General features: G+C 38.5%; 1 protein-coding gene across 1 annotated transcript in view; it reads right to left on the reverse strand.

Moving 5' to 3' along the window:
• The window catches only part of LOC117297712 (lysine-specific demethylase 4C-like), a 52,820-nt gene extending 28,371 nt beyond the window's left edge, over positions 1–24,449 (reverse strand). Inside the window, exons 1-10 of the mRNA XM_033780862.1 lie at positions 24,170–24,449; positions 15,075–15,217; positions 14,375–14,550; positions 12,492–12,670; positions 10,190–10,319; positions 9,444–9,493; positions 8,537–8,640; positions 7,274–7,411; positions 5,629–5,792; positions 680–1,764 (exon numbers count right to left, since the gene is read on the reverse strand). Of these exons, the coding sequence (XP_033636753.1) occupies positions 680–1,764; positions 5,629–5,792; positions 7,274–7,411; positions 8,537–8,640; positions 9,444–9,493; positions 10,190–10,319; positions 12,492–12,670; positions 14,375–14,550; positions 15,075–15,206 (2,158 nt within the window). The 5' untranslated portion in view covers positions 15,207–15,217; positions 24,170–24,449. The remainder of the gene's footprint in view (positions 1–679; positions 1,765–5,628; positions 5,793–7,273; positions 7,412–8,536; positions 8,641–9,443; positions 9,494–10,189; positions 10,320–12,491; positions 12,671–14,374; positions 14,551–15,074; positions 15,218–24,169) is intronic.
• Between the last annotated feature and the right edge of the window lie 232 nt (positions 24,450–24,681).

A 24,681-nucleotide genomic window follows, 5' to 3' on the forward strand; every position in this document is an offset into this window, starting at 1 on the left:
TTTCGTCATGACGAAACAAATTATTTTAGCATGTAACAACGCATTAAACAAGTAAAATACCATAACTAGTGAATACTTTTTACATGCTAAAACCGAGAATTTTGTTATAGTTCAGACATTGCTTTACTCATTTCTCAAAAAACTACAGCACTTCACCAATCAATATAGGTTTTCTCGGTCAAATTCAGGAAATGAGCAGCCAATTTCATTTTCATGCGTTCGAGTTAAAGCCGTTTTGCCTCTCCAGTTGTTACTGCATTTCAAATTCAGCCATTCAATTTCATTTTGAGTAGATTCAAAATCCTTTAGCACTCTGTTCAATTTAGCGTATCGTCATTCTTTTTTGTGGCACACACGCCTCAAGAAACATCTGCGAATTTGAATGCTGCTTTAAATTATTTTTAAATTGAATGATTGTTTTGTTAAATTGAATGTTGCAACATTAAATTTGACTAATCATAAAATAAAATTGGGTGACCCCTTTCAGTAGCATTCGATTTCGTGCGAAATAGAATAGCTTGGTGGTTAAATTGGCTGAGAAAACATATACTTTAAGGGAAGCTTTTTACTTTCATTATCTCCAAACTGTGTAAGTTTATAATACTCTGTGGACATTGTGTTTTGTGTTACAAAAAGTACCAGACCCTTCAAATCGCTTAAGAAATATGATTCTTCTTACCATGTTTTGTCTTTCTTGTTTTGGCCGTGTTCTCAATACCTGCTTTTCCTAAAGTGGGTCTTGCAAGGTTTCCAGCAGCCACATTGCCATCTGTTACTGCAACAGTTTCCGTTTTTACACCATTTTCTGTTTGACTGATGCCATCAAGCTGGTTAACATGCATCTCTCTTGGAATATCAGTCAACTTTGCCCGTTTTGATTTCCCAAAAAGAGTATCCAATTTGAGTGTCTTCCGTTTCCCTTTATTCTTGTCCTTAGTACGACTGCTTTTGCTTTGTGCAGCCTGACGTTTAACTTCTTTCACCTTCAACAACCTTTTATTTTCTTTGACAGTTTTTTTCTTCTTGTCTGCTATTTCTTTTTCTAGCAGTAGGCCACTTTTCGTAGGGATTTCCTTTGGTCCACCAACGTCCAGTTTTGTTTCACTTAAAAGACCACTGCTGCACTTATGCATTTGTAGATGGTCTCGTCTTTCATTCTCTTCTTGACATTGTGATGGTCTTTTTTTACTATCCTTCAAAGTCCCTGCATTCTGATTTGGTTTTGTGCCGTCCTTTTTCGCCTTGGCGTGTTTCTTATTGGACTTGGCATGCCTTTTTTTCGTCTCGGTGTCATTTCTAAACGTACTGGAAGCATCCCCATTGGAATGCGAGGGTTTCTTCTTAGATTTTGAATCTCTCTTTGTAGACTTTGATTTCTTCTTTTTATTTTTTGGAGTACTGACTTCAGTTTGTTCATGTGATGATTCAGTGAGACGTGTTACTTGGATTCCTGGTTCCACTTTGACACTGACATCAATACCCTGAAGGGTCTTGGATAAGCTGCTCTGACTGTCATTTACTTCCAAATGTTGTGAGGTAGTTTCAACAGATTCTATTTTCATTTTAAATACAGGTATCGAGACAGTGGGGGACATTTCTTGCAAAATTTGCGTCTTTTTTGTGTCGTCTGTATCATCTTGAAGACTAAGTTTGCCATGGCTTGTTGTTCCTGCCTTAATTCCTGCCTTAGTTCTTCGACCATCCCTCTTGTGAAGTGGTTGACGTCTAGTCTTGAGTGCCACTTCATTGGCTATGGACTTGAGGCTTCAAAGATAAAAATATGTAAACAATTAAAATCATATTAAATGTTTTGTAACTCAAAATGCAAATGTTGAGATGCTTTGTTTTCTTTTCTTTACCAGATAATCAAAAGCGACTGAAAAAAAGTGTGCATTGGCAGTACATACTTTCAACCAATGGAAAACCTATCGGAACGAGTGTGCTATTCAGGATTTTTCATCCAACCGGAGTGCCATCAGGCTAGAGCTACTTGAAATGACAACAGATGAGCTTTCTACACACTCATCCGTTTTGTTCTAGAGGTACAGTGCAGCCCCATAATTGCCATCGAAGAACGCAGGAGAAACGAGGGCTGTAACGAGCTTGTTATTACCCCTATCGAGTGCACACGCCTCGTAGCGAGCGAGTGAAAAGGGGCTCGTTAGGACCATCTTTTCGAGACGAGGTCTTCGTGTTCGCTGAAGCAGATCAATAGCCCTCGTTACACACAGAGCAAAGATTAAGCCACGCGAGGCACACAGGCTGCTTCTGTAAGGGATGATCTCAGATAGGGATATAACGAAAAAACACTTGGACAGACGGACATGATAATAAAGAATGCAACCAGAAATTCAAGCCGCCCGCTTCCATTGGTGTCGGTGTCGTCATGAATTTAATTCATAATGGAAGAGTTAAACTCTTGGGGGAATGACGTTGCAAAGTTGTAAAACCATGGGAAGGGATAAGAAACTAGAAACTTGTCAGAGTCAGAGTCTGACAATATTTATTTGTTTTGTTTTTCCTTTTTTTTCTTGTGTGTATCAACAAAATTCCACGCCTGATTCTCGTTCAAAATTAAATGAACCCATGGATGTGGTTTCGTATGATGTTGAAGTTGTTCTGTTGTCAAAAAATACCAACAGATTTCTAGAGTTTGTCCCTGCAGTCTGGCTGACAGATTTTGTCGTCCAATGAAACTCCATCTTCTTTTAAAATTGCTGTTTGAGACGTTGTAGTAGTGGAAAACATTTTTTTTTAAATGGTAAGATTGTCCAAACTCTCTCTCTGTAATAAATTGCCGTTTTGTAACATTCGAGTATTGGAAAACAAATTGTTACAATGTAAGAATGTCCGACCGGTCTGTTTAATAAATTGCCATTTTGAGACGTTTTATTTCTGGGAAAAAAAATCGTTTTAAACGGCAAGATTGCCAAAACTCCGTCTGTTTAGTAAATTGCCGGTTTGTAACGTTCCAGAACTTCCAGTATTGTAAAACATTATTGTTTAAATATTAAGAATGTCCGACCCGTCTGTTAAATAAATTGCCGTAGTGAGACGTTCGAGTGTTAGAAAGAAAAAAAATTGTTTTTAAAATGTTAAGAATGTCAGACCCGTCTGTTTAATAAATTGCCATTGTGTATCAGTTGGAGTATTGGGGGAAAATGTTTAATTGGTAAGATTGTCCAAACTCCGTCTGTTGAATAAATTGCCGTTTTGTAACTTCCGAGTATTGGGAAAAATTTTAGTTGAAAATTGTAAAAAATGTCCGAACCCGTCTGTTTAATAAATTGCCGTTGGTGTAACGTTGAGTTTTTGGGGAAAATGTTTAAATGGTAAGATTAGCCAACCGTCTGTTTAATACAGGCATGAGAATGGGTGATGATAAAAAAACAGGAAAAAAATTCAGTTGATTGGAAATGTCAATATTCCATCATTTTTGTGTGCGAAACTCACAACACGAGCGCATAGCGCGAGGTCCCTTACGGCCAGGGTCCAGGGCCCTGGGAGCTCTGGGTACTTTAGAAGCTCTGTGGTGGTCTCTGATGCATTTCTGACACCTATTTTTCCAGGTAGAAGTGAGCTACTTTTGTATGATTTTTCCTTTTTTTTTTTTATCATAGGTTTAAGGGAAAATAAGGAATGTAAAGCACAAACAATTCAAACAATTTTGGGTTCGCCTGCGATTTCATTACATTTCCGGCAAAAGAAAGGGAGAAAAAAAAAATGATAGTAATAATATTTTTATTTTTTTGACGATCTTATCCCTTATTTCTGCCCTTGAAAATGCTTTTTTTCTCACCAACAACCATTGTTATAGGTTCTTGATTTGAAATTCGGTTGTGTAAAAGAAATTCTTTTGCAATTAAATGTTTGTGATTTTAACGATCTATCGGCGACGCACATTTTAAAATATATATAGGCCAATTTCATTGTAGGCCCACCACTCCAAAGCGCTCCCCAGTATTCCATCTTCGATCCCTAGCCGAACCAAACGGTGAAGTTTGGTATAGCTGTCAACCACAGGGTGTTCACCAATTAACCAACACTGCTGAACGACTGTGTGATCAAGCAGGATCTAAAGGTTTCTACTCCAACCGTTCGCTGAGAGCAACAGCTCCTTCAAGGCTGTACCAGCAAAACTTTGATGAGCAGCTCTTTCGAGAAACCACTGGACCACCGTTCATCAGCCGTAAGATTCTTATAAAAGGACAACGGATGGACAACAAGAGGCCATGAGTAAAGCTCCGAGTACGAGTACTGCATATGACTGCCCCGCATCCAACTACTGTCTCTAAGAACTCGAGAGCATCCTCATCGACAGACAGTCGTGCTGTTTACATTACTGGTTTTAAACAAGCCCGAGTTGGAATTGAATAACGTCAAGAACTATAGACCACACTGAGAAATCTACAGTTGGCGCAGACAAAGAAATCATTTCCTGTTAACATTAATAAAGTATTAATAAACATTCCAAAGTAACTTTGATCCTTTCCTCCTTTCATGCTTGATATGACCACATCTGCGTATGACTCTGCCCCACATTCAATTACTGTCTCTATGAACTCGGGAGCATCTTCATCGACAGACAGCTGTGCAGTTCACATTACTGTTAACGTTAATATTCCAAAGTAACTTTGATCCTTTCCTCCATGCTTGATATGACCACATCACAGTAATACCTCATCAAATTCACTGGGTTTCTGTACAGTTCAGAGTTCAGTTCAAAATCCTCCTCGTAACTTTTAAGGCACTTCATCAATTCGCTCCAATCTCCATCTGGGACATACTACACCTTCGTAATGTCTGGCCTAGTTAGACTAGTAGTCTACAGTCCTCGGCTCTCACACTCCATGTACCTATATCCGGCCTCACTAGTTATGGAGACAAAGCTTTCTCTAACATCGCATCTCAGAACAATCCTTCAATCCTCAAACGGCAGTTCAAAACTCTATTGACTTTGTGAACCGGCGCCCTTGAGTGGCATTTTTGTCTGATACTGTGTGCTTTTTAAATACTGTACATTATTATTATTATTGATCCTTCGATCATCTCGTTAATATTATGGATGTAAAGATAAGTTGTTTATCTAATTAATTAGATCTCTGCCTGTGATACAGTTTCTATAGTAAAGTGCAGGTTATATTAAGGAATGTTTAAAACTGTATTTGATTCCTTAAGTTATCAAATTTGTGTGCTTTGTACAACAACATTTTGTCACATTTATAACTTATTTTGCAAAATGTATAATTACTGAGTACAAAGTGTTGATCAGTTTGCAATTGTGTTACTAAAATTAATTTTTTAACTGGTTTGAAAATTGTAAATTGAAAGCTAACATGTTTTCAGCTGTGTTTGGTGCACATCATGTTATCCCAATCAGGGAATCTGACTCTCTACAACATTCAAGAAGTGTATTAAACATTATCTATACCCAACCTAATGCTCTGCGTTCTTATGTAGTGGCGCTCTACAAATGCCTTATATGTATGTATGTATGTATATATCCTTTCAATTTGGAAAGACAGTCATTTTCCGATCGAACAATTTAGTTTGTAACAAACCTACACTCAACTGTAGATTCGTTACGAACGTTACATACATGTAGATAGGAATGGAATGAACGTTTACCTTTGCTGTAGCATGGTTTGAGACTGTACCCCACTGCTTGGCTTGTCCAAATCTTCAATATGCACAACATCTTCACCTGCCTTCCATGTTTCATAGCGATGGGGCTGGAATATCCTAATGAATGGATCCATGTTGATCTTCACTGAGTCCTTCTGACATGAGCACTGCAATTCAAATCATCAGGTATGGTTAATGAATGTCTTCAAAACTTGGTCTCCTTATTATACCGTGTGCTTTGTAAGTATTGTTTGAAGCTTTGCATGGTGTGGAGAAACAGGAAGAAACTATGAATAAATAGTAAACCTGGAGAACAATCATGTGTTAATATCTTTTATGTGAGTGTATTGGCTCTGAGAAGAGCTGGTGTGATTTCGACATTTCAAACACTCTGCTCGTCTTCAGGAGAAACTTCAAAGTTTCTCTTTGTACTTTTTATTTAAAGTTTCTTCCTACATTTGCATTGTCTTATGAAACTGGCACTTATCATGGGAGCTCTGATAAAGAGTAAAAGTGTTCTGGAAAACAATGTGGTTAACAAATTGGATTTCGAGACATTATGCTTATTGGTAATTGTCAAAGACCAGTTTTCTCACTTGGTGTATCTCGACAAATGCAAATGAAAAAAAAAAAAAACTGAACATTTGAACTTGATTGGGCGTCAAAGTTGCGAGAATGAAAACAAAAAAACACCCTTGGCACACAAAGTTGTGTGCTTTCAGATGCTTGATTTCAGGACCTCAAAATCTAAATCCGAGGTCTTGAAATCACATTTGTTGAAATTACTTCTTTACTAGTGTCTTAGTCACAACTATTAAACCATTAGTCTAGTCTCAACTACTGTTTTTCAACTACAAAAATAGTCACGACTACTTCAAAAATCTGTTTGGTGAACCAACTGTGTCGCTCATGACTATTCACGGCATAATAATCTACTTACAAAACACAATCAGACATCAGTGACACAATCCTTCCAGCTTGAAATTACTATTTTGCGTTTGCAGCACACATTGCCACAATGCATCTTGTGAATTAAAAATTAGTCGCAACTAGTGTTGTAGTCACTTCACGAGACACCCAAGTGTAACCAACGCACAAGGCTGATGGCAACACCTATTTTAAGTCAGGGGTATTCACTAGACACCCAGGTCTAACCAACGCACAAGGCTGATGGCAACACCTTGTTTAAGTCAGGCGTATTCACTAGACACCCAGGTCTAACCAACGCACAAGGCTGATGGCAACACCTATTTTAAGTCAGGCGTATTCACTAGACACCCAGGACTAACCAACGCACAAGGCTGATGGCAACACCTTGTTTAAGTCAGGCGTATTCACTAGACACCCAGGTCTAACCAACGCACAAGGCTTATGGCAACACGTGTTTTAAGTCGGGCGTATTCACTAGACACCCAGGTCTAACCAACGCACAAGGCTGATGGCAACCGCCATTTTAAGTCAGGGGTATTCACGAGACACCCAGGTCTAACCAACGCACAAGGCTGATGGCAACACCTATTTTAAGTCAGGCGTATTCTAATATCAAATTATGAATTCAGATTGAACCCAAAGACATTATTAAAAATTCATCAAAGACATTTCCCTTATACTCAAAATACTTAGACAACAAAATGAAATTCATACTTACACATTTTGCTCTCTTTCCAAAATCAATCCAACGCAAGGACGCAAAGTTGGTTGACTCAGCACAGTTGAAACCATGATTGTAGCCAGCATGGTATCCATAGGGAAATGTAATCATGAATTCACCTGTTTCTTGTGTAATCTAAAAAATACAAACACACCCAAGAGAAGAAAGTGTTGATTAAATGTCGGGTCACACTGCAGCGATAACTAAAACGATAACGATAACAGCGCAATGAGAGCGCATTCTATTGGTTGAATTGCTCCACGCAGAATAAGCCCACACTTATTCAACCAATCGAGGGCGTGCATTTTTAACATTATCGTGTTCGTTATCGAGGCCCGTGTGACCGGGCCTTTAAAGAAGCTACATCCAGCAAAAAACTGGTACAAAGATACAGCTTCAAAATAAATAGTTTGTACCTGGCATTGAGGGCTTTTATGAATTAATTCATTAATTACAACCCTCACTGTTGTTCATTCTAGCTACAAATTAGATTTTCTTTTGATACTTATTTAATAAACGACTTGTCGCTTGAATGTTGATTTATTTTATTTAATATTTATTGTATCATCATTTTATTAATTTATCCTTTTTTTCTTTTTGGGTGCGGGGTCGGGGATTACTACTTCACTTTCACGAAATTGTATGAGATTTGCAATGAAGTGTTCACAACTAACAGATAGGGGTCATTTCGTGTCAAATCACCACCCCCCCCCCCCAAAAAAAAAAAAATAGCCTGAAAACATTATTGGGTCTCAAAATTCATAACTTCAATAAAATGTATATACTAAGCGCCTTGAGTACATTGTTGGTAGATACGTGCGCAATGTTAGACTTTGATACTATTACTATTAAATTGAATATTTATTGAAGGCACTGGACACTATTGGAAATTACTCAAAATAATTATTAGCATAAAACCTTCCTTGGTAATAAGTAATGGCGAGCTGTGTACAACATTGTGAGAAACAGCTCCCTGTGAAGTAACATTGATTCTGAGAAAGAAGTCAGTTCCACAAATTTAATTTTGGAACCTCAGAATTAGATGGTCTTGAAATCAAGCATCTGAGAACACATAAGTTTGTTTGACAACAGTGTTTTTTCTTTCATTGTTATCTTGCAACTTCTAATTGAGCTCAAGTTTTCACAGGTTTATTATTTTGTGCATATATTGGGATACACTAAGTGAGAAGACTGGTCTTTGACAATTACCAAAGGTGTCCAGTGTCTTTAAATTGAATATTTATTAAACCAAAGACAAACCTTGTCGTATGGAATGGAGTATTTCTTGAGGATCTGTGGTGATATGAGAGTCATTTTGTGTCGAAGAAAATTGGGACAAATCTGAAAACTCTGTGGAAAAAATCCTGAAATAAGAAACAAAATTCATTTGTTACTGACAAGATTTTGAAACATTATTACATACAATATATAAACAAAAACCAAAAAGTTTATCCATTCTGTTTGGTTAAGATAAGAGGAAATCATGTGGCTTTTTTTAAAGGTCCGATATAAACAAAGTGAGGAGTGTTTAAACATGTGTGTGCCATGCAAGCTTATGAGGGCACAAATTTACTTGAAATCAAATACAGGTAGGCAATGCACACGTGCATATTCACAACCATTGAGCTTTGCATGCAATTTGAACCCACACAAGAGGAGCCTACGGATGTGACAGGGTTTCAACCATTTACAGAAAATTCAAAAGATTTTCTAACATTGTCAACAATTTGAGCTACTTTTTAAATTTCCTAGACACCCCTATCATCTCCTGCCATAAAGGCATCCAAATATTATACAGGGCTCGTTAGGTTTGCAGTAATAAGTTTGCACTAATTTGAGTCTATTCCAGGCTGACATTGGAAAGCAACATTTGGCTATGAACTATGTAGAATTATACATTATAAAATTCCTATACATATATTTGGTTTGCAGTAACACCACCTGTGCATCTACTTGCCAGGTAGAGTTTGTTCTTTAGAGAACTGTCTTTCTATATATTCTACTACGGCGAAGTAGATTATCGGTAGTAGAGTATAGCAAGACAGTTCTCTAAAGACCATCTCTACTTGGCAAGTAGATACACACATGGTGTTACCGAACACAAATATATATTGATACCTCACCATGCAATGCCTCAAATCATACTTGATATAAAATTGCTATTTACCAGAAGCTAGTCTTTCCAGCCTCTTTGCATGCTCTGGAGGGATTCCATACCTGAAAGAGGAACAAATCACAAAATCAAGATCAATTAAAATAATAACTGAGGACCATCATGCAAATGTCAATACACAAGATCAATCAAAATAGACCTTGATCATGCTGCCTCCATCTTGGTAATGTTCCTCATATTGAATAACAATTATGAATGCTAATAATCATTTTGCAAATAGGAACCAGCCTAGTTTGTTCTTCCAGCCTCGGTTTGGTAACATTGATATCAATGGGAGAAATTCATGATGGCTGCACTATGATAAAGGTCTATTATGGGAGTAGGAGACCATAATTCAAATAACAAGGAAAGGGACATCGGATTATTGGAGGAGGCGTGTATGGTTTACAACAACAACAGAAAATAGCCTGACCTTTCTACGTACTTCCAAGAACTCATCAAGATCTAGACTAACAAAGGCACTGGACACTGTTGGTAATTACTCAAAATCAGTGTTAGCTTGAAAACTTACTTGTTAATGAGCAATGGAGAGCTCTTGTTAGTATACAACATTGTGAGAAACGGCTCCCTCTGAAGTAACGTAGTTTTTAAGAAAGAAGTAATTTCTAAAAAAAAGATTTAATTGAATAAGAGACCTCAGCTGAGATCTCGAATTCAAGGCATCTGAAAGCAGACCTGTGCGACAAGGGTGTTTTTTTTCATTCACATTAAACAACTTGCATCAAAATGAATCAACTCACCATGATTTGGGTGCTCCAAAATGCAGGTAATTAATGCTGTAGAGATCCATGTCTTCCGTGTGCCATGCAAACGTTGTCTTCCACATCCCAAAGTAAAGGTAAGCTGTATTGACTCCTTCTATCTTCACACCTTCAAGTACAAAATATCAAAAGTAGAAATCATTATCACATAAGGCACATGCAAACAGTCTGGGCTAAATTTGGGTCTATGTAACTTTTGTAGGACAAAAAACAAAAGGTCCACAGATTTACACTAAACTTACACAGTTTGAAGATACCTGAAAATATTACGTGCTGAGGTGCTGTGGTTTTGGGGAAATGAGTAAAACAATGTCATGAAAATTATTTTAATCATTTACAAACATATTTTTATGACATTGTTTTATTCATTTCTCAAAAACTACAGCACCTCATTAAGTAATATTTGAAGGGAAGCTTTCCACTATCATTATCTTCAAACCCTGTAAGTTTAATGCAAATCTATGGACATTTTGAAAAAGTACCCAAATCCTTTTAAGGAACGTAACAGATTTGGTAAGGAAAAAAAATCGTGAAGATCACAGATTGAAACAAAACTTACACGATCTAATGATGATCTGATGATGATAGTAGAAAACAACCCTTGAAATATTCCTGTCTGAAATGTCATATTTGATGAGAAATGTATAATCTAACTGCGCATTTGGAGTTTATCGCTCAGTGAGCGTTTTATTTATTTTTATTTTGGCATAAATGCAATGCAAAATTTTTACTCCGTTTTTCACTATTCTCTCGTGACACAGATGGTCAATCGATTTCAAACTTCTTGAGGTTTGTCAGTTTATGTATATATATGGTGCAATACATTTAAAGTGCTTATAATTGCCAGAAACTGTTTTGTTAGCAAAACCAATTCTGTAATGTTCCTTGAAGGTCCAAGTTTTGAAATTTAAATTCAAAATGAGTTGAATTCCGTATACATAGACGTCAGGACGTATTAAACCCATCATAAGTTAGGACGGGTCACCTGCCTAATTTGAGATGGGACTAATCCTAGCGTTTCGTGAAATCGGCATCAGTGCCTTTAAAGGGTCTATGTACTTTTTCAAAGATTTAACACAACAATTTAACACGACAGATTAACATTAAATTTGCACAGTTTGAAGATAATGATAGTACAAAGGTTCCCTTAACATGTTACAGTCGACTCCCGTTATTACGAGCTCGCATGTTACGAGGTTTCGGTTACTACAAGGTTTTTTGCCGGTTCCCAACTGCCCCACGCGTGTTTCAATGCATTAAAATATTGATTATACGAGCACGGTAGTAGCGAGAACACCGTTATAACGAGGCAAGTTTGGGCTACCCATTACGAGCCAAACATTGTTAAAAACCCTTTTATAACGAGAACAATTCAAAAACCAACAAAGGAAATACCTGTATAGCCTGTCAAGTCGTTATTTGTGGCTTTTAAGACATACAATAGAGGTGTAAGTGGACGCTACGCTAGCAACACTAATCCAAAACCGGGAGTCACGAGTCGGCAAGCAAGGTTGTTAATTCCAGACAATGGTGGGATGGGAGGTTTGCATGGTTCAATTAATGGAGAAATCTTTAGAAAAGATACTGATCCACCGAGTTTATAAGCGCATTATGCATTTTCAGAAGAAAAAAACCACCCACAACTTACAAGCAAAACTAGTTGCGTGATCAATATTATTGAATGCAAAAGCAAGATTTTACCTGATATCCCTCATTGGCAATGAACCATCTAACATGACACAGGTGTTTACCAATGAAAATCAAGATTCTATTTTGTGTTAACTGCTTGCTGCGACTAGGTGTATTGCACGTGCACACACATGCATGAGCAATATAAAAAAAAACACGGAACAGCAAGATCTTCCCTGGTATCTCCCGTCAGCAATGAACCATCCATTATTACACTAGTGGTTACCAATGAAAATCCAGCTTTTATTTTATTGACTGCTACGGCCGAAGTTTTTCACAGCGTGTGCAATAGGATTGCAGCAGCAAGATTTGCCCTGGTATCTCGCAGTAGCAATGAATCATCCAGCATTATACAGGTGGTTACCGATGAAAATCAAGACTCTTTTGTTGCTGCATTGGCAATAAAACGCCAAACGATGCACTATCACACACCAAACGATGCACTATCACACGGCCGCCGTCAAGTACAACTAAGACATATCGTGTGACGCACTCTAAATCAATGAAAAAGGCAGAATTTTTGTAAGGGGTGTTATAATATAAAACATTGTGAGTACCTAAATCCTTTAAAACAAGAAATTGCCTTGTTTACCTTGCTCCTCTTCAATGACATCAAGCAGTGTGTTGAGTTTATTGACGTTCCATATGTTACAGCCTTTGCTATACAGTGAGCCAGATATATCAGCACCATAGATTGGTGGGTTGTAGGTAATGTTCTTCCAGTACTTCCTCTCCAGATCATCATAATCAAAGTGTGGAGGTGTCGCATATCTGCAAAAAAGGAACATAATAGGGTTGATTGCGTAACGCAGTAAACAGATTTAACACCGAGAAATATACATAGTCATGTTACAGTCGGGGCTAAGCAAGTGTGATTGTCAGGGTGTATTCAGACGTGTTTCCATTGTTCTCTTCAACCAACCAAAGCAAGGTATTTCGGGGAAAGGGTGCTTGTCTTTCTGGGAACCGTCATTGAATATTCTGCCACCAAGGAGTTAAGGTAGATGTAGTTTCGCAAAATTCCCTCCCTCCCTCCCTGGGGTTTAATGGAAGGGTCAAGGTATTACGTCGACGGGATATGGAGTCGACTAACAATCTTACAACTTACACTTCACTAAATTAAAGCGGTAAGTTAAGGTTTTTCCTGTATAAATAAGCCAATAGGCATGGAAGCTTGTGAGGAAAGTGGTAAATTAATTTATGTGAATTGATATATACAAATATGGTGGTAATAAAATGATGTGATTGTATAATAAAGAAGTAAATTAAATTGGTACCTTCTTGGCAACTCGCTGGAAGTGGGATCATTATTGACACGGAATTTCTCCAGTCAATGAGTGCATTTATATAATAATTGTAAATGATCTGGTACCTTCTTTAGCAAATCGCTGAGAAGTGGGAACCTTTGCGGATTGGTCGCAAAGTGTATTTATAATTGGAATTGGTATACTTCTCTATGAGTGGATATCACTGGATGGAATTAAATAAAGGGAAATCCCTTATTATTAATTGGCGCTTTACCACTGAATTCAGAGTATGGAATAAATTAACTCTTGGCAGAGTTCACTACAACAAATCCTTGTGTCTGTGTATTTATCAGGTGGTAATGTGTAATTAAGATACATTCATAAATACGCCAGACAGTTTCACTACTCCTATTGGTGGCAAGCGCGTCACGTAGGGAGGGGGTTTGCATATCCGAAAACTGTCTCAGTCATAAAAAAGCAACACCTGTACAGAGCTCAAGGAAGCTTGAAAACATATGTTTTTACAGAGTGTCCTACTTTATTACGCCTTTTAACCAAAATGGCATTTATGAACGAGAAGTAGAGTAGTGAATTGTTCTTAAAGTGCGGTTTAAAACATTGCAGGGTCCACGACCCTACTGGTTTTAACCAACCGTTTAAGAACTAGTCGCTACCCTTTTATTTCCTTATTGATAACATACATGTAGTATGATAATCTTTGTTTATCTTAGTTTATTTTCTATCATTATACAAGTTTTGCCTTTTTAAAACTTGTCACTGGGGGCACTTTTTTAAAAATGTATAATGACATCATCAAATCCGCATCACCAGTACTTAAGCAGCATCAGAGGCCTCTGTGCATTTTCCTGAAGTAAGGAACAAATAACTTTCCTCAAAGGGTGGTGCAAATCTTATCTAAAGTTGATTCTCCTGACGATGACGTTGACGTTGAGACCAATTCAAGAACTGACTTTGCGATAGTGCAGTTAATAATGATCCCATAAGCTAAAGTAGTAGTCCCAGCCAATTTTCTATACCTTCCACCCAGGTTAGAAAGCAGGACAATTCTTTTCTAAAAAATGAGAAGTCTGCCGAACATCCGATAAATCTTCTTCGCGGTAGTAGATTAAAGAAAGACATTTCTCTAAAGAACAAACTCTACCTGGCAAGTAGATACACACAGGGCGTTACCACAAACCAAATATATATTGATTCATATTGTGAATACCTGCTACTGTTTGCCAGTTTCTTGAACTCCTGGTAAGAAAGCGGCTTCTTCTGTATATTGTACTGGGTATACAGTCCCTGATGACCCATAACTTCTTGTTGAATGGGTGCTGGAATCGTCTTGCTATCTATGTCGTCATAGTCATAAGCGGCCACAAAGTCCTTTGGTGGGATGATCTATAAATAAAAACTTAAATATTAGTCTTATAATTTGGGGTTGATCGAAGAAAAATTGACTAGAGCGCGATTCCAACTGAAGTGCCGGCGCTCTATGCCCCATAACTTCTTGTTGAATGGGTGCTGGAATCGTCTTGCTATCTTTATTGTCATAGTCATAAGCGGCCACAAAGTCCTTTGGTGGGATGATCTCTACAAATAAAAACGTAAAAGTTAGTCTTATAATTTGGGGTTGAATCTAAAAAAATTACTAGAGCAGGATTTGAACCAACGTGCCGGCGCTCTACCAATTGAGCTTTCTAGGTTGGCGATCTCCTTCTATTGTCAATAACTTTGTTCAGAGGTGCCAGTCATCGAGATAGAAAAAATTCAACTGTTGTTAACTGCCTGGTACTTTTGCAGCCAGGGATCACACCCAAGTTTACGATACAACCTATAAAGTGGCTCGCCCTTGGTGGACTTCCAATAAAGTTGATTTACACAGTATTTGCCCCCACTAAAATTAGTCTAGCTACAACCCTGACCTTAGCAATGCCAGCCTTGTGTGCTCCCATTGACTCCATATGAGTGACGTAAGCCGGAAAATCCTTCATCTCCTCCAAGGTTGGTCTGAACACCATTATCTTTGGTGATGAGGAATGATTAGGGGGACTCATGATGGCTGATTCTGAAACAAACACAAATCACATTCATATAATAGATTCTAAATTTGCATCGGGGATAAAGAGTACTAGTTTTGGTTTTTATCCATACACTGGTGCGTGTATGCGTGTTAGCACTGTACTCAGTACTTTCCAAGTCCTGTGAAAAAATATCACAGGCATAATAACTCGGTTGGGATTCGTACCCACGACCCTTGCAATTCAAGAGCAGTGGGTCAAATTCATAAGAACTAGCAATTGCTCATTAGCCCAAGCACCGAGCAAAAGCAAAAGTTCATCAGCAGAAGCTGAAGCAAGGCAATTGATTAAAAATGTATAAATAACCTTTTGCTTTGACTAATTGCTTTTTCTCAAGCTAGCCCAGCAATTACTTGGAGGTACTTAATAAACAGACCTACCAAGTCTCACGCATTAGGCATGAGACTCACGCATTTGGGCTCTGTCTCACGCTCACACGCACAGCAACCATTTTCTCACGCATTGGGGCCAGACCGGGAAAAAAATAAAAATTAACGACTATGCATTGCCAAATCGTGCTGGTGTGTACAAAAAAAGCAATCTACAATGTTTGCACAATCTTCAGATTGCATGCAGTTTATCAGAATCATCAGGTTGAGCTGCCGTACAAACAGGGGGCAAATTTGCAGGTTGCGCACGCTTTTGCTCTCCCAGCAGGTTCAGCTAAAATTGGTGGTGAGCTTTGAAAAATCTCACGCAAACTGGCATCTGGACTTGGCATCTCTGAATAAAGCGCTATTCACGTGCGATGAAGCATGCGTTAATGAGGAGCTTAAGTGAAGCAGTTTTGTAAAGGCTGCATCTATAGAGTTGTGATCAAAAGTTTGTCAAATGTGATTAACAAGAGAGTACACTTTGGTTCAAAATCATCCTGTGCTACATGTATAAGACAAATTTCAACTACCGAGTAGCAGGGAAATAGAAGGCACTTCAGGGTGCCAAGCAACAACTAATACAAACACCAGGAAAACATGGATGACAAACAAATGTTGAAGAAGGTTGCCAACATGAAAGTACATGTAGTACTACAAAGTTGAATTCATTAGAAATGATTTGATCAAGTATTGTTGGTTTTGCCATTCTATCTTACTGGATATTTAAGTCCCATCCAACATATTCAGTAAAATCTGTATTCCACAGAAATAAAAAGCAGTCGCATCACTTAATAAGTTGAGTAACTATAAATCACCATGGGATTTCAATTAACATGTTTGTGTACATATACCATTCTTTAAACAAAAACACGGATGCCGGAGATCTGCCCATTTTTTCATAAATGAATATTAAACTTTGTTGAGATTCCTTTCCTGTTTTCAATGTCTTTTTGAAAAGTGTCCAAACATAACCCTTATAATTCTGTGTGTGTGTGTGGGTGTGTTTGCCTGTGTGTGTGGGGGGGGGGGGGGGTGGTGGTGGTTGACCCAAAAATGCAAAGAAATCAGCCACAATAGTTGTCAAAGTATTTAGTTTATATATTTTTAAGTCTTATCACTTCAAATGAAGCAACAGGTCTCAACGTTTGATTTTTTTTTATCATTACGTGCATTGTTTAAAAAAAAAGATTTCCGTCACATAGAGCAAAAATAAGAAAAACTTTATGGCTGCGTAGTATGAATGTGGCAACAGGCACTCAAAAAAGAAGGAGATTAAACGAATTAATTTAAAATACAGGGGATTGGATATTTTGTTCTCAATTAATTCTTGGTGTGTTCACCTTAGGCCGATGAAATCTCAAATCCTCTCTGTAAACTGTAAATTCACGAACAAGCAAGAGGTCAAGCTACCCTGAAGGATCTTGCAACACTGCAAGCAATTGCTGAGAGTAACACAAGCTAAAGGTTGTGGTTATGTATGCGTATTTAGGCAATTGCTAAATAAGGTGGCATTTGCTTGCAAAAAACAAGCTTTTGCTTGCTAGCAACTGCTTATTTTGATGTATGAAGATGTAAGCAAAAGCCTAGAAAAAGCAATTACTACTTTTTATGAATTCGGCCCAGTGTCTTATCAACTAGACTACCGAGGTTGCCTGGACTACCGAGGTTGCCTGGACTACCAAGGCTGCCTGGAAGCTAGAAGCTGCCTGGTAGCTATAGGCAGTGCGAATCCTGTGTTTTGGCAGCGGGTACCGCAACGATATAAAACACATTCAGTACAAACAGTAGTGATCCAAATGAGGAACAGGGGTCACTCCATGTCAATTCAACACGCTTTTGGACCTGACCCTCACGGATTTAAATCAAATTCGGTGTGCTGATTGGACCCCCTGAGAAACCCCCAAATCCCAAATTTTATGTTATGTGGATCATTATTTTGGGAAATACGGCTTAAAGGGAAGGTACACTATTGGTAATTGTCAAAGACCAGTCTTCTCTAACTTGGTGTGTCCCAACATAAACATAAAATAACAAACCTGTGAAAATTTGAGCTTAATTGGTCATCGAAGTTGCGAGTAAATGATGAGAGAAAAAAACACCCTTGTCGGACGAATTTGTGTGCTTTCAGATAGAAATAAAAGACTTCTGGCTAGAAGTCTTTTATTATTTTAGTGAGAAATTACCTCTTTCTCAAAATCTATGCTACTTAAGAGGGAGCTATTTCTAACTGTTTTATACTATCCACAGCTCTCCAATGCTCGTTACCAAGTCAGATTTTAAGTTAAATTTTGTTTTGAGTTATTACCAAATGTGTACCTTCCCTTTAACAATTTTGACTAACTAGCATGACCTGCTATGTTTGGACAATCATATTTCCAAAAGTAAAGCAACGTCTACAGAGATAACATTTACTTTGAAGCTCTTGACATGGCCCACTTTTGATAACATAAAATCAGAAAAATTCCTCGTACCACCGAAAAAATATGCACAAATTTGACCTTTGACCTTGATTTGCAAAAATTAGTATTTTTCAAAATGCGTAATTTTTTTTCTTTCTGCTACATTAAGCACGAAAATGTGTTTACCAATAAGCAGTGCTATGAAATTGGGCCCAGGTTCTTGCCCAGGAAGCATTTTCTGGACCAATAAGGGTGCTCGATACGTTTGCCCATCCCAGCACCTTTGGTTAAAGGAACACGTTGCCTTGGATCGGCCGAGTTGGTCTTTGAAAAGCGTTTTTAACCGTTTGTTATAAAATGCATATGGTTAGAAAGATGTTTTAAAAGTAGAATAAAATGATCCACACAAGTATCACTCGAAATTGTGTGGTTTTCCTTTTACCTCGTTGACTAACACGGTCAGCCATTTATGGGAGTCAAGTTTTTGACTCCCATAAATAGGCGCTTGGGATGAGCTAAATTGTGAACCCTTTTCCTTCCCACAATGCCCTTCGACAATTGAGAAAAATCAGCCAGGCGTAAGGTCTATGGGGAGGATTGGGGGCTACAATAACTGCATTATTGCAAATGTATTAACTATGTGGCGTTTAATAGATGTAAAATTTGCACCAGGGATAAAGAATATTCATTTTTGTTTTACCCAAGACACCAACATTTGTGTTAGCACAGTACTTTCCCCGAGTTCTGTGAAAAAATAGGATTCGAACTGCTTCTTGCTACAACCCAGGCAATCTCTGTGGTATGACACTGCTCTAGTATTGCAAAGGTCGTGGGTTTGAATCCCACCCAAGTAATAAGCCCGTGATTTTTTTTACAGAACTCTGGAAAGTACTGACTATACAGTGTAATAATACATCAGTGTTTTAAGTAAAACCTAAGACGAATATGGCGTTTACTATTTAGTCAGAATTGTCAAGACCACCGTACCCCACAATGACCTTTAAATGATCTCAACACTTCGTAATTTGTTATATATTATCAAGATAAAAATGTCTCTGTTTACATGCTGAATTTATTTAGAATGGAAAGCCTGACTGAGTAAAATGGAAAATTGTCATTAATGATTACAAGCATGGTGGTTTGAATATGCTTGACTTAGAATCCTTTCAAAAGGGTCTTAAATGTACTTGGATTAAGAGTCTTCTTGATAACTCAAAAGATGCTACATGTAAGTGGAAGCTTTTTATCAATGGCATTTTTAAGCAGGCTGGTATTCAAGATATAATTTGGAAGTTAAATATAACATCTTATAGGAAACCATCCTTTAAAAAAATGTGGAATGGAAATTTCTCCCTCAGAATTTCCATTCCATATTTTAAAGAACGGTTTCCTCAAAGATGTTGGTACTGTCTAGTCCTTGGTCTTTTTGTTGTCCTTTTCTGTTTGTCTTCTGTCCGTGGTTTTCTTGTGTACTGCCCTTGAGGGTTTTTTGTGTTTAATTCTGTTGGTTGCTTTTTCTGTGATTTATTGTATCTGTATGTCTTTTGTTTCATTATGGAATAATTTTTTTTTAAATAAAATAAAAAGTAAATTTGACGTCACAATCAGTGTTGTAGCCATGGTGGGCGTTGCTGGGCGGGGCCCACCCAGGACTCACAATTTTTGCTCAGCACTCTGAGAAAAATACATTATGCCGCCCAGCACAGATTTCAAACATTGCCACTTTGCATTGATCTGAGACACAGCTAATGATGAGGAGAATCAAATGTCACAGCAAAAATACAATCAAAAGGCCGTTCAACATTGCATGGCCCCATAACATGAACAGTTCGGGAACCTGGCCCCACATCAGCTAGGGAGTCCGGCACTTTTGAGGTTTTTCCAGAGCACCTACACAAAATTGGTATCAATGGAAAGCTTGTCGCATGAGTAATTTGATAGCATTTTTTTTTATTGCCATAGGTTCATTATTCACAAAGTTATGCTCGTTTAAATGTTCCTTTTTGGGGGGGAGGGTGTCTGTCATATATTTGAATCAATTTTTTTTTAACGCACATACACAACATTGGTACATGTATAAATGGAAAGCTTGTCCTATGTAAGTTGAAAGTAAAAAAAATACTGCCATAGGTTCATTATCCACATAGTTATAGTTATTTTTTTTTTTTTGGGGGGGGGGTGTCCTCATGTAATTCAAAATTATTAATTTCAACATTTGTTAAAACCAGGGACAAAGCACGTGACAACAAAATTGGTCGATCCATTCCTGCACGATAAGTTTCAAAATAAAAAACTAAATACATTTTAAACATGAGTCAAATGAGTGTAATAAAATCTGATGTCACTTTTGAATAATTTTTTTGTCTTGTGTCCCTTTATGTTCCCTTGATAAAACCATGATAAAACATGGGACCAACATCAAAATATAATTTTAAAGTTTTACCACAGAACCAGTGGCGTAATCGCTAACACGCTGTTCAAAATGGAGGGGGCTGTAATACTTGCCGTCAACCTGCCGTAAATTCGGTTGGTGCTGTCAACTTGCCGTTTACTCCTCCAATATTAATTTTAAATCCACAAAATACAACTGAAAATATTTGCCACAGAGAATTTTCATAAGTGTGAGGTTACATTTCAGTTCTATAATTGAGTTTTTCCTTCGCCAAAAATAACGTATCTCAATCAGCAAAGCCGTCGGCCGACCTCTTGCTTTTTTTGACTTCTCATATGCAGCCTACTACATAAAGATCAACGAACTGCCGAGCCGCGGCTGAGTCGGACTAAACCATTCTGTGAGAGGGGTTTTACAAACCTGTGCGGTAGTGCGTGGGCACTTTATGCGTGAACAAACGGAGGGTATTATTGTAAACAAACAGCACACGCACTGCCACACGGGTTTGTAACACCCCCAGGGTACGAAATTAAGAAAATTTGCTGGTTGCCCCCAGGGCAAACTTTAGGAGGCTCATTGTTATTCTTTGTGTCATGCAACTTTCGTAAATATTAGAACTGTCAGTGTCAACCACGCAAATTAAAGTAGCGAGTGAATCTGAGCTCACACATGCTCACTAGCTGTTCCCACTTGCTTGTTATGTGCGTGTGCAGCATAACACGCGTGGCACCAGTGATCCCCGGAAAAGTGCAATTTCTAGAGAGCGCGTGTGCCCGCAGCCTCCATTCATCGTGTTTATCATTTGCAAGCTGGTCCCGCGCGCGGCACACTGTGCAGCATGACAACTGCGCGGCACCAGTGGTTGCTGGAAAGCGCTTCCCAACTATAGAAATGACCCAACTATGTGTTTTGCTACACAGCAAAGATGGTAAGTAAAGGCCCATATATCTGCAGTTAGGCTGATTCTATAGTTGGGACAGAACAAGAACGTGAATTCCAATTGTAAATGCTGTACGTGTACCCATGGAGGAAGAAAATAGACCCTACGCACGTGCATTACTGTCCCGCTATTTTACAGCACTGCAATTTTAACCGCGCTGTGCCATCGCATATTATTTAATACGTGAATGATGATGCTGGAAAGTTCTCACATGGCTCGCGGTCCGGTTGACGTCGTGGAATATACAAAAATGGTTGAACATCATAAATATTTTTTTGTGTGTGGAAAATTCAAACGATCTTTGGAGCTGGCACAATATAAGCAGGTTAGGCCTAAATTGTTGTTTTTCATAAGGTTGCCCGTCGGGCAACGGCGACACAATCACAGGTTGCCCGGATGATTTTTCGGTTGCCCCGGGCAACCGTTAATTTCGCACCCTGACCCCTTCTACAAAATGGTTTAGTCCAACTCGGTCGTGGCTCGGCAGTTCGGCGAGTAGGCTGGTGTACATCGCTTGGTGATCGAGTGACCAAAAGATAAAGCGTTGAGCATATTGAGAAGTAAAAAAACGTGCGAACGGCAGAAAAACAACAATGAGTACCAAGCAGAAAATTGCATTTCTTGACGATGTTTTTAAATTTCACTCAACAAAAAGGAAATGCAAGCATTATGAATGTACATATTGAGTATGTGGGGAAAGTTTTGGTAGTGTAGTACAAAAGAAACTTCAGTTATTCAGGGTTCGAAATTAGCGGTCGCCCGGTCGCAAAATGCAAGTGAAAATAGCGGCGGGCAAGTGAAAACCCTTTCTCACTAGCCCGCCGGGCGAGTCAAATAATGATTCCTTTTCACATATAAATGAGGGTTCAGTGGCAAAATCCCACAGAAAACTTTTACTAAAGCTTTTAAACTAGTAAGTTTGACATTTCTAGATACAGTACTTGCTAGATTTAATTTTGCCGTGATCGGGACCGGAATTGCTGTCGTTCAGTTCAGAAAACACACGTGTACAAAAATCAATCAATTGAAAACACGATGCACAAACCACATGTACCTTACAATACATGTACACGGTCGCCCACTGGTACGTCCATGTCCATGCAGTATGCACAGCACATACACAACACACACAGTCGTCCAAAGTCCATTCTGACCAACACTCTGCACGCTGTGATTGGCCGTTGATGGCTGTTGATAATTCCATATTCATGATGTTCTTGACTAGACTTCAATGCAGTACACGTTCGCGAACAGAGTAAATAATTGCCGAACGTTGTGCATAATACCTGCAGACTGTGCACAATGTACAGCCTTGGAGGAATTCCAATAACATGGACAACTTTTGCCAACAGAGGGCGTTGCGAGGCAAAGCTCATTGAGTTATTTATCGATGTGCGTTGTTGACTGATCGTTGATTCAAGAAGATTTTGTTGCAAACGGAGTTCAAAAAATGTTTCTCCTCAACCGACCCCTAACCATGAAGTCATTAAAGTTGTTGTTGATGGAAAAGGGATAGTTTAAGGTAAAAATTCAGATATAAAATCCGCAAAAAAAGCAATTTTAAGGGCTTAATTTCCGTTTTCTTTTTGTTGTTTAAAAAAAAAAATTATTTTGTGTATAAATACATGCGGGCTAGTGAAAAAACCTGCAGGCGATCGAGAATTGTGGTTGACTTGCCCGGCGGGCGATTGAAAAAAAAAGTTAAGGGTAACCCCTGTTATTGCTGGCTAACAGTCGTAAACCTTTACCTATCAACGCTGATTTGAAAACGTATAGCGTTAAAGAGGCCCAAAATATAAGACCCCTATAAGGCTCACAGGGGAGCCTTACAGTTTCTAGAAGTACCCTTGACCTTGCCCTTTCAAAAACGAAGAATACAGGCATGTGTGGAGAAATTTACTTTTTTAGTGCTTATAAGAGAGGATGAATGAAGGGTTGCACCTATCACAATTATTTTTGCAATTGCATCTGTGATAATCATTTATGGTCATATGCACACAAACTTGATAGGGAGTGTGGGACATTCCAAATCAAATCGTAAAAAGACTTGAACAATTAAATTATGATTAGGAGCCTACCGTTTAAATAAACTTTAATATCTTGTTTAGATTTTAAGGAGCCTAAACATTTATTTATTTTATCGAGTCCGTTGCAAAGCCTTAGTGAGAATACCGGACACTTCGACACCTCGCAAAAGTCGGCACCTGCAAAGTCGGCACCTTGCAAACTCGGCACCTTGCACACTCGGCACCTTGCACACTCGGCACCAAGAATGTTGGCATCATACAAACTCGGCACCGGCCTTTTTTTGACTAACAAACTCGGCACCAAGCGAAAAATTAATATCACCACGAAGAGTCAAGTGGTTACAAATAAGTAACAAGATCGTTTGTTGTGCACACTCCTTCCAGTGCAATTTTATTTTAACGATAATCATATTCCAATAATATTTGCAATGTTTTTAGCCTACTTTTACTACCTAGTGTAGTATACTAATAACTTTATAACAGAATAAAGCTTTTTATGGGACTATGGAGGCCTACCACACAGTGTCAGTGTGAAAATCGAACTTTTTCAACTGGGTGCCGAGTTTGTATTTGTACAAATGCCGAGTTTGCAGGTGCCGAGTTTGCAAGGTGCCGAAGTGACCGGTACCCGTTTACCCCTCAGTGAGTGTGTAAACCACGATAAACCGTGCATGCCGTTATTGGTGTGGACTGTCTGTAGGCCTATAGCTATATTATTAAATTTTTAGAAATCTCTCAAAATTATTTTCTTTTCAGCACAAATCAAGTTATATTACACCAATTTCGAACCAACACAAATCGACCCACCTTTTCAGCGATTACAATTGTCAGGCTTCAAACAATTCCACGTTCAGTAAATTCACAGGCAGCCATGTTTTTCTTTAATATTTATTGGTAGATGGTACTTTTTCTACTCTCTTCTTCAACAATCGGCAACCCACAGAAACTGTGCTGTGAAGAGAGTTGATGATCTGCAGTTAGCTAGCTGCTGATGAGTGAGAGTCGAGTGTGGACTAGACCCCTCAAAAGCACACGTACATCCGTGCCGGGTAAAAGCTATCACGACAAACACGAAACAACAACGAACGTTTACTATGTGTACATGCATGTGCTTGTGTGGTACATGCATGTAGTCGTGTGTTCATGAGGTCATACATGTATCCACCATGAACATGTACATCCATGTACATGTGTACTATACGAAGTGCCAGCTGCGCGGAGACTACGAGTAAAAACATAAGACAGTTCACACCCAAGCGATGTTGCGGCTCGTACATCCGCGCACTAAAAGTAGCTCCTTTGATAGTTCGGCTTGAAAA

This window comes from Asterias rubens, chromosome 12 (genome assembly GCF_902459465.1).
Source record: "Asterias rubens chromosome 12, eAstRub1.3, whole genome shotgun sequence".
Classification (NCBI taxonomy): Eukaryota; Metazoa; Echinodermata; class Asteroidea; order Forcipulatida; family Asteriidae; genus Asterias; species Asterias rubens.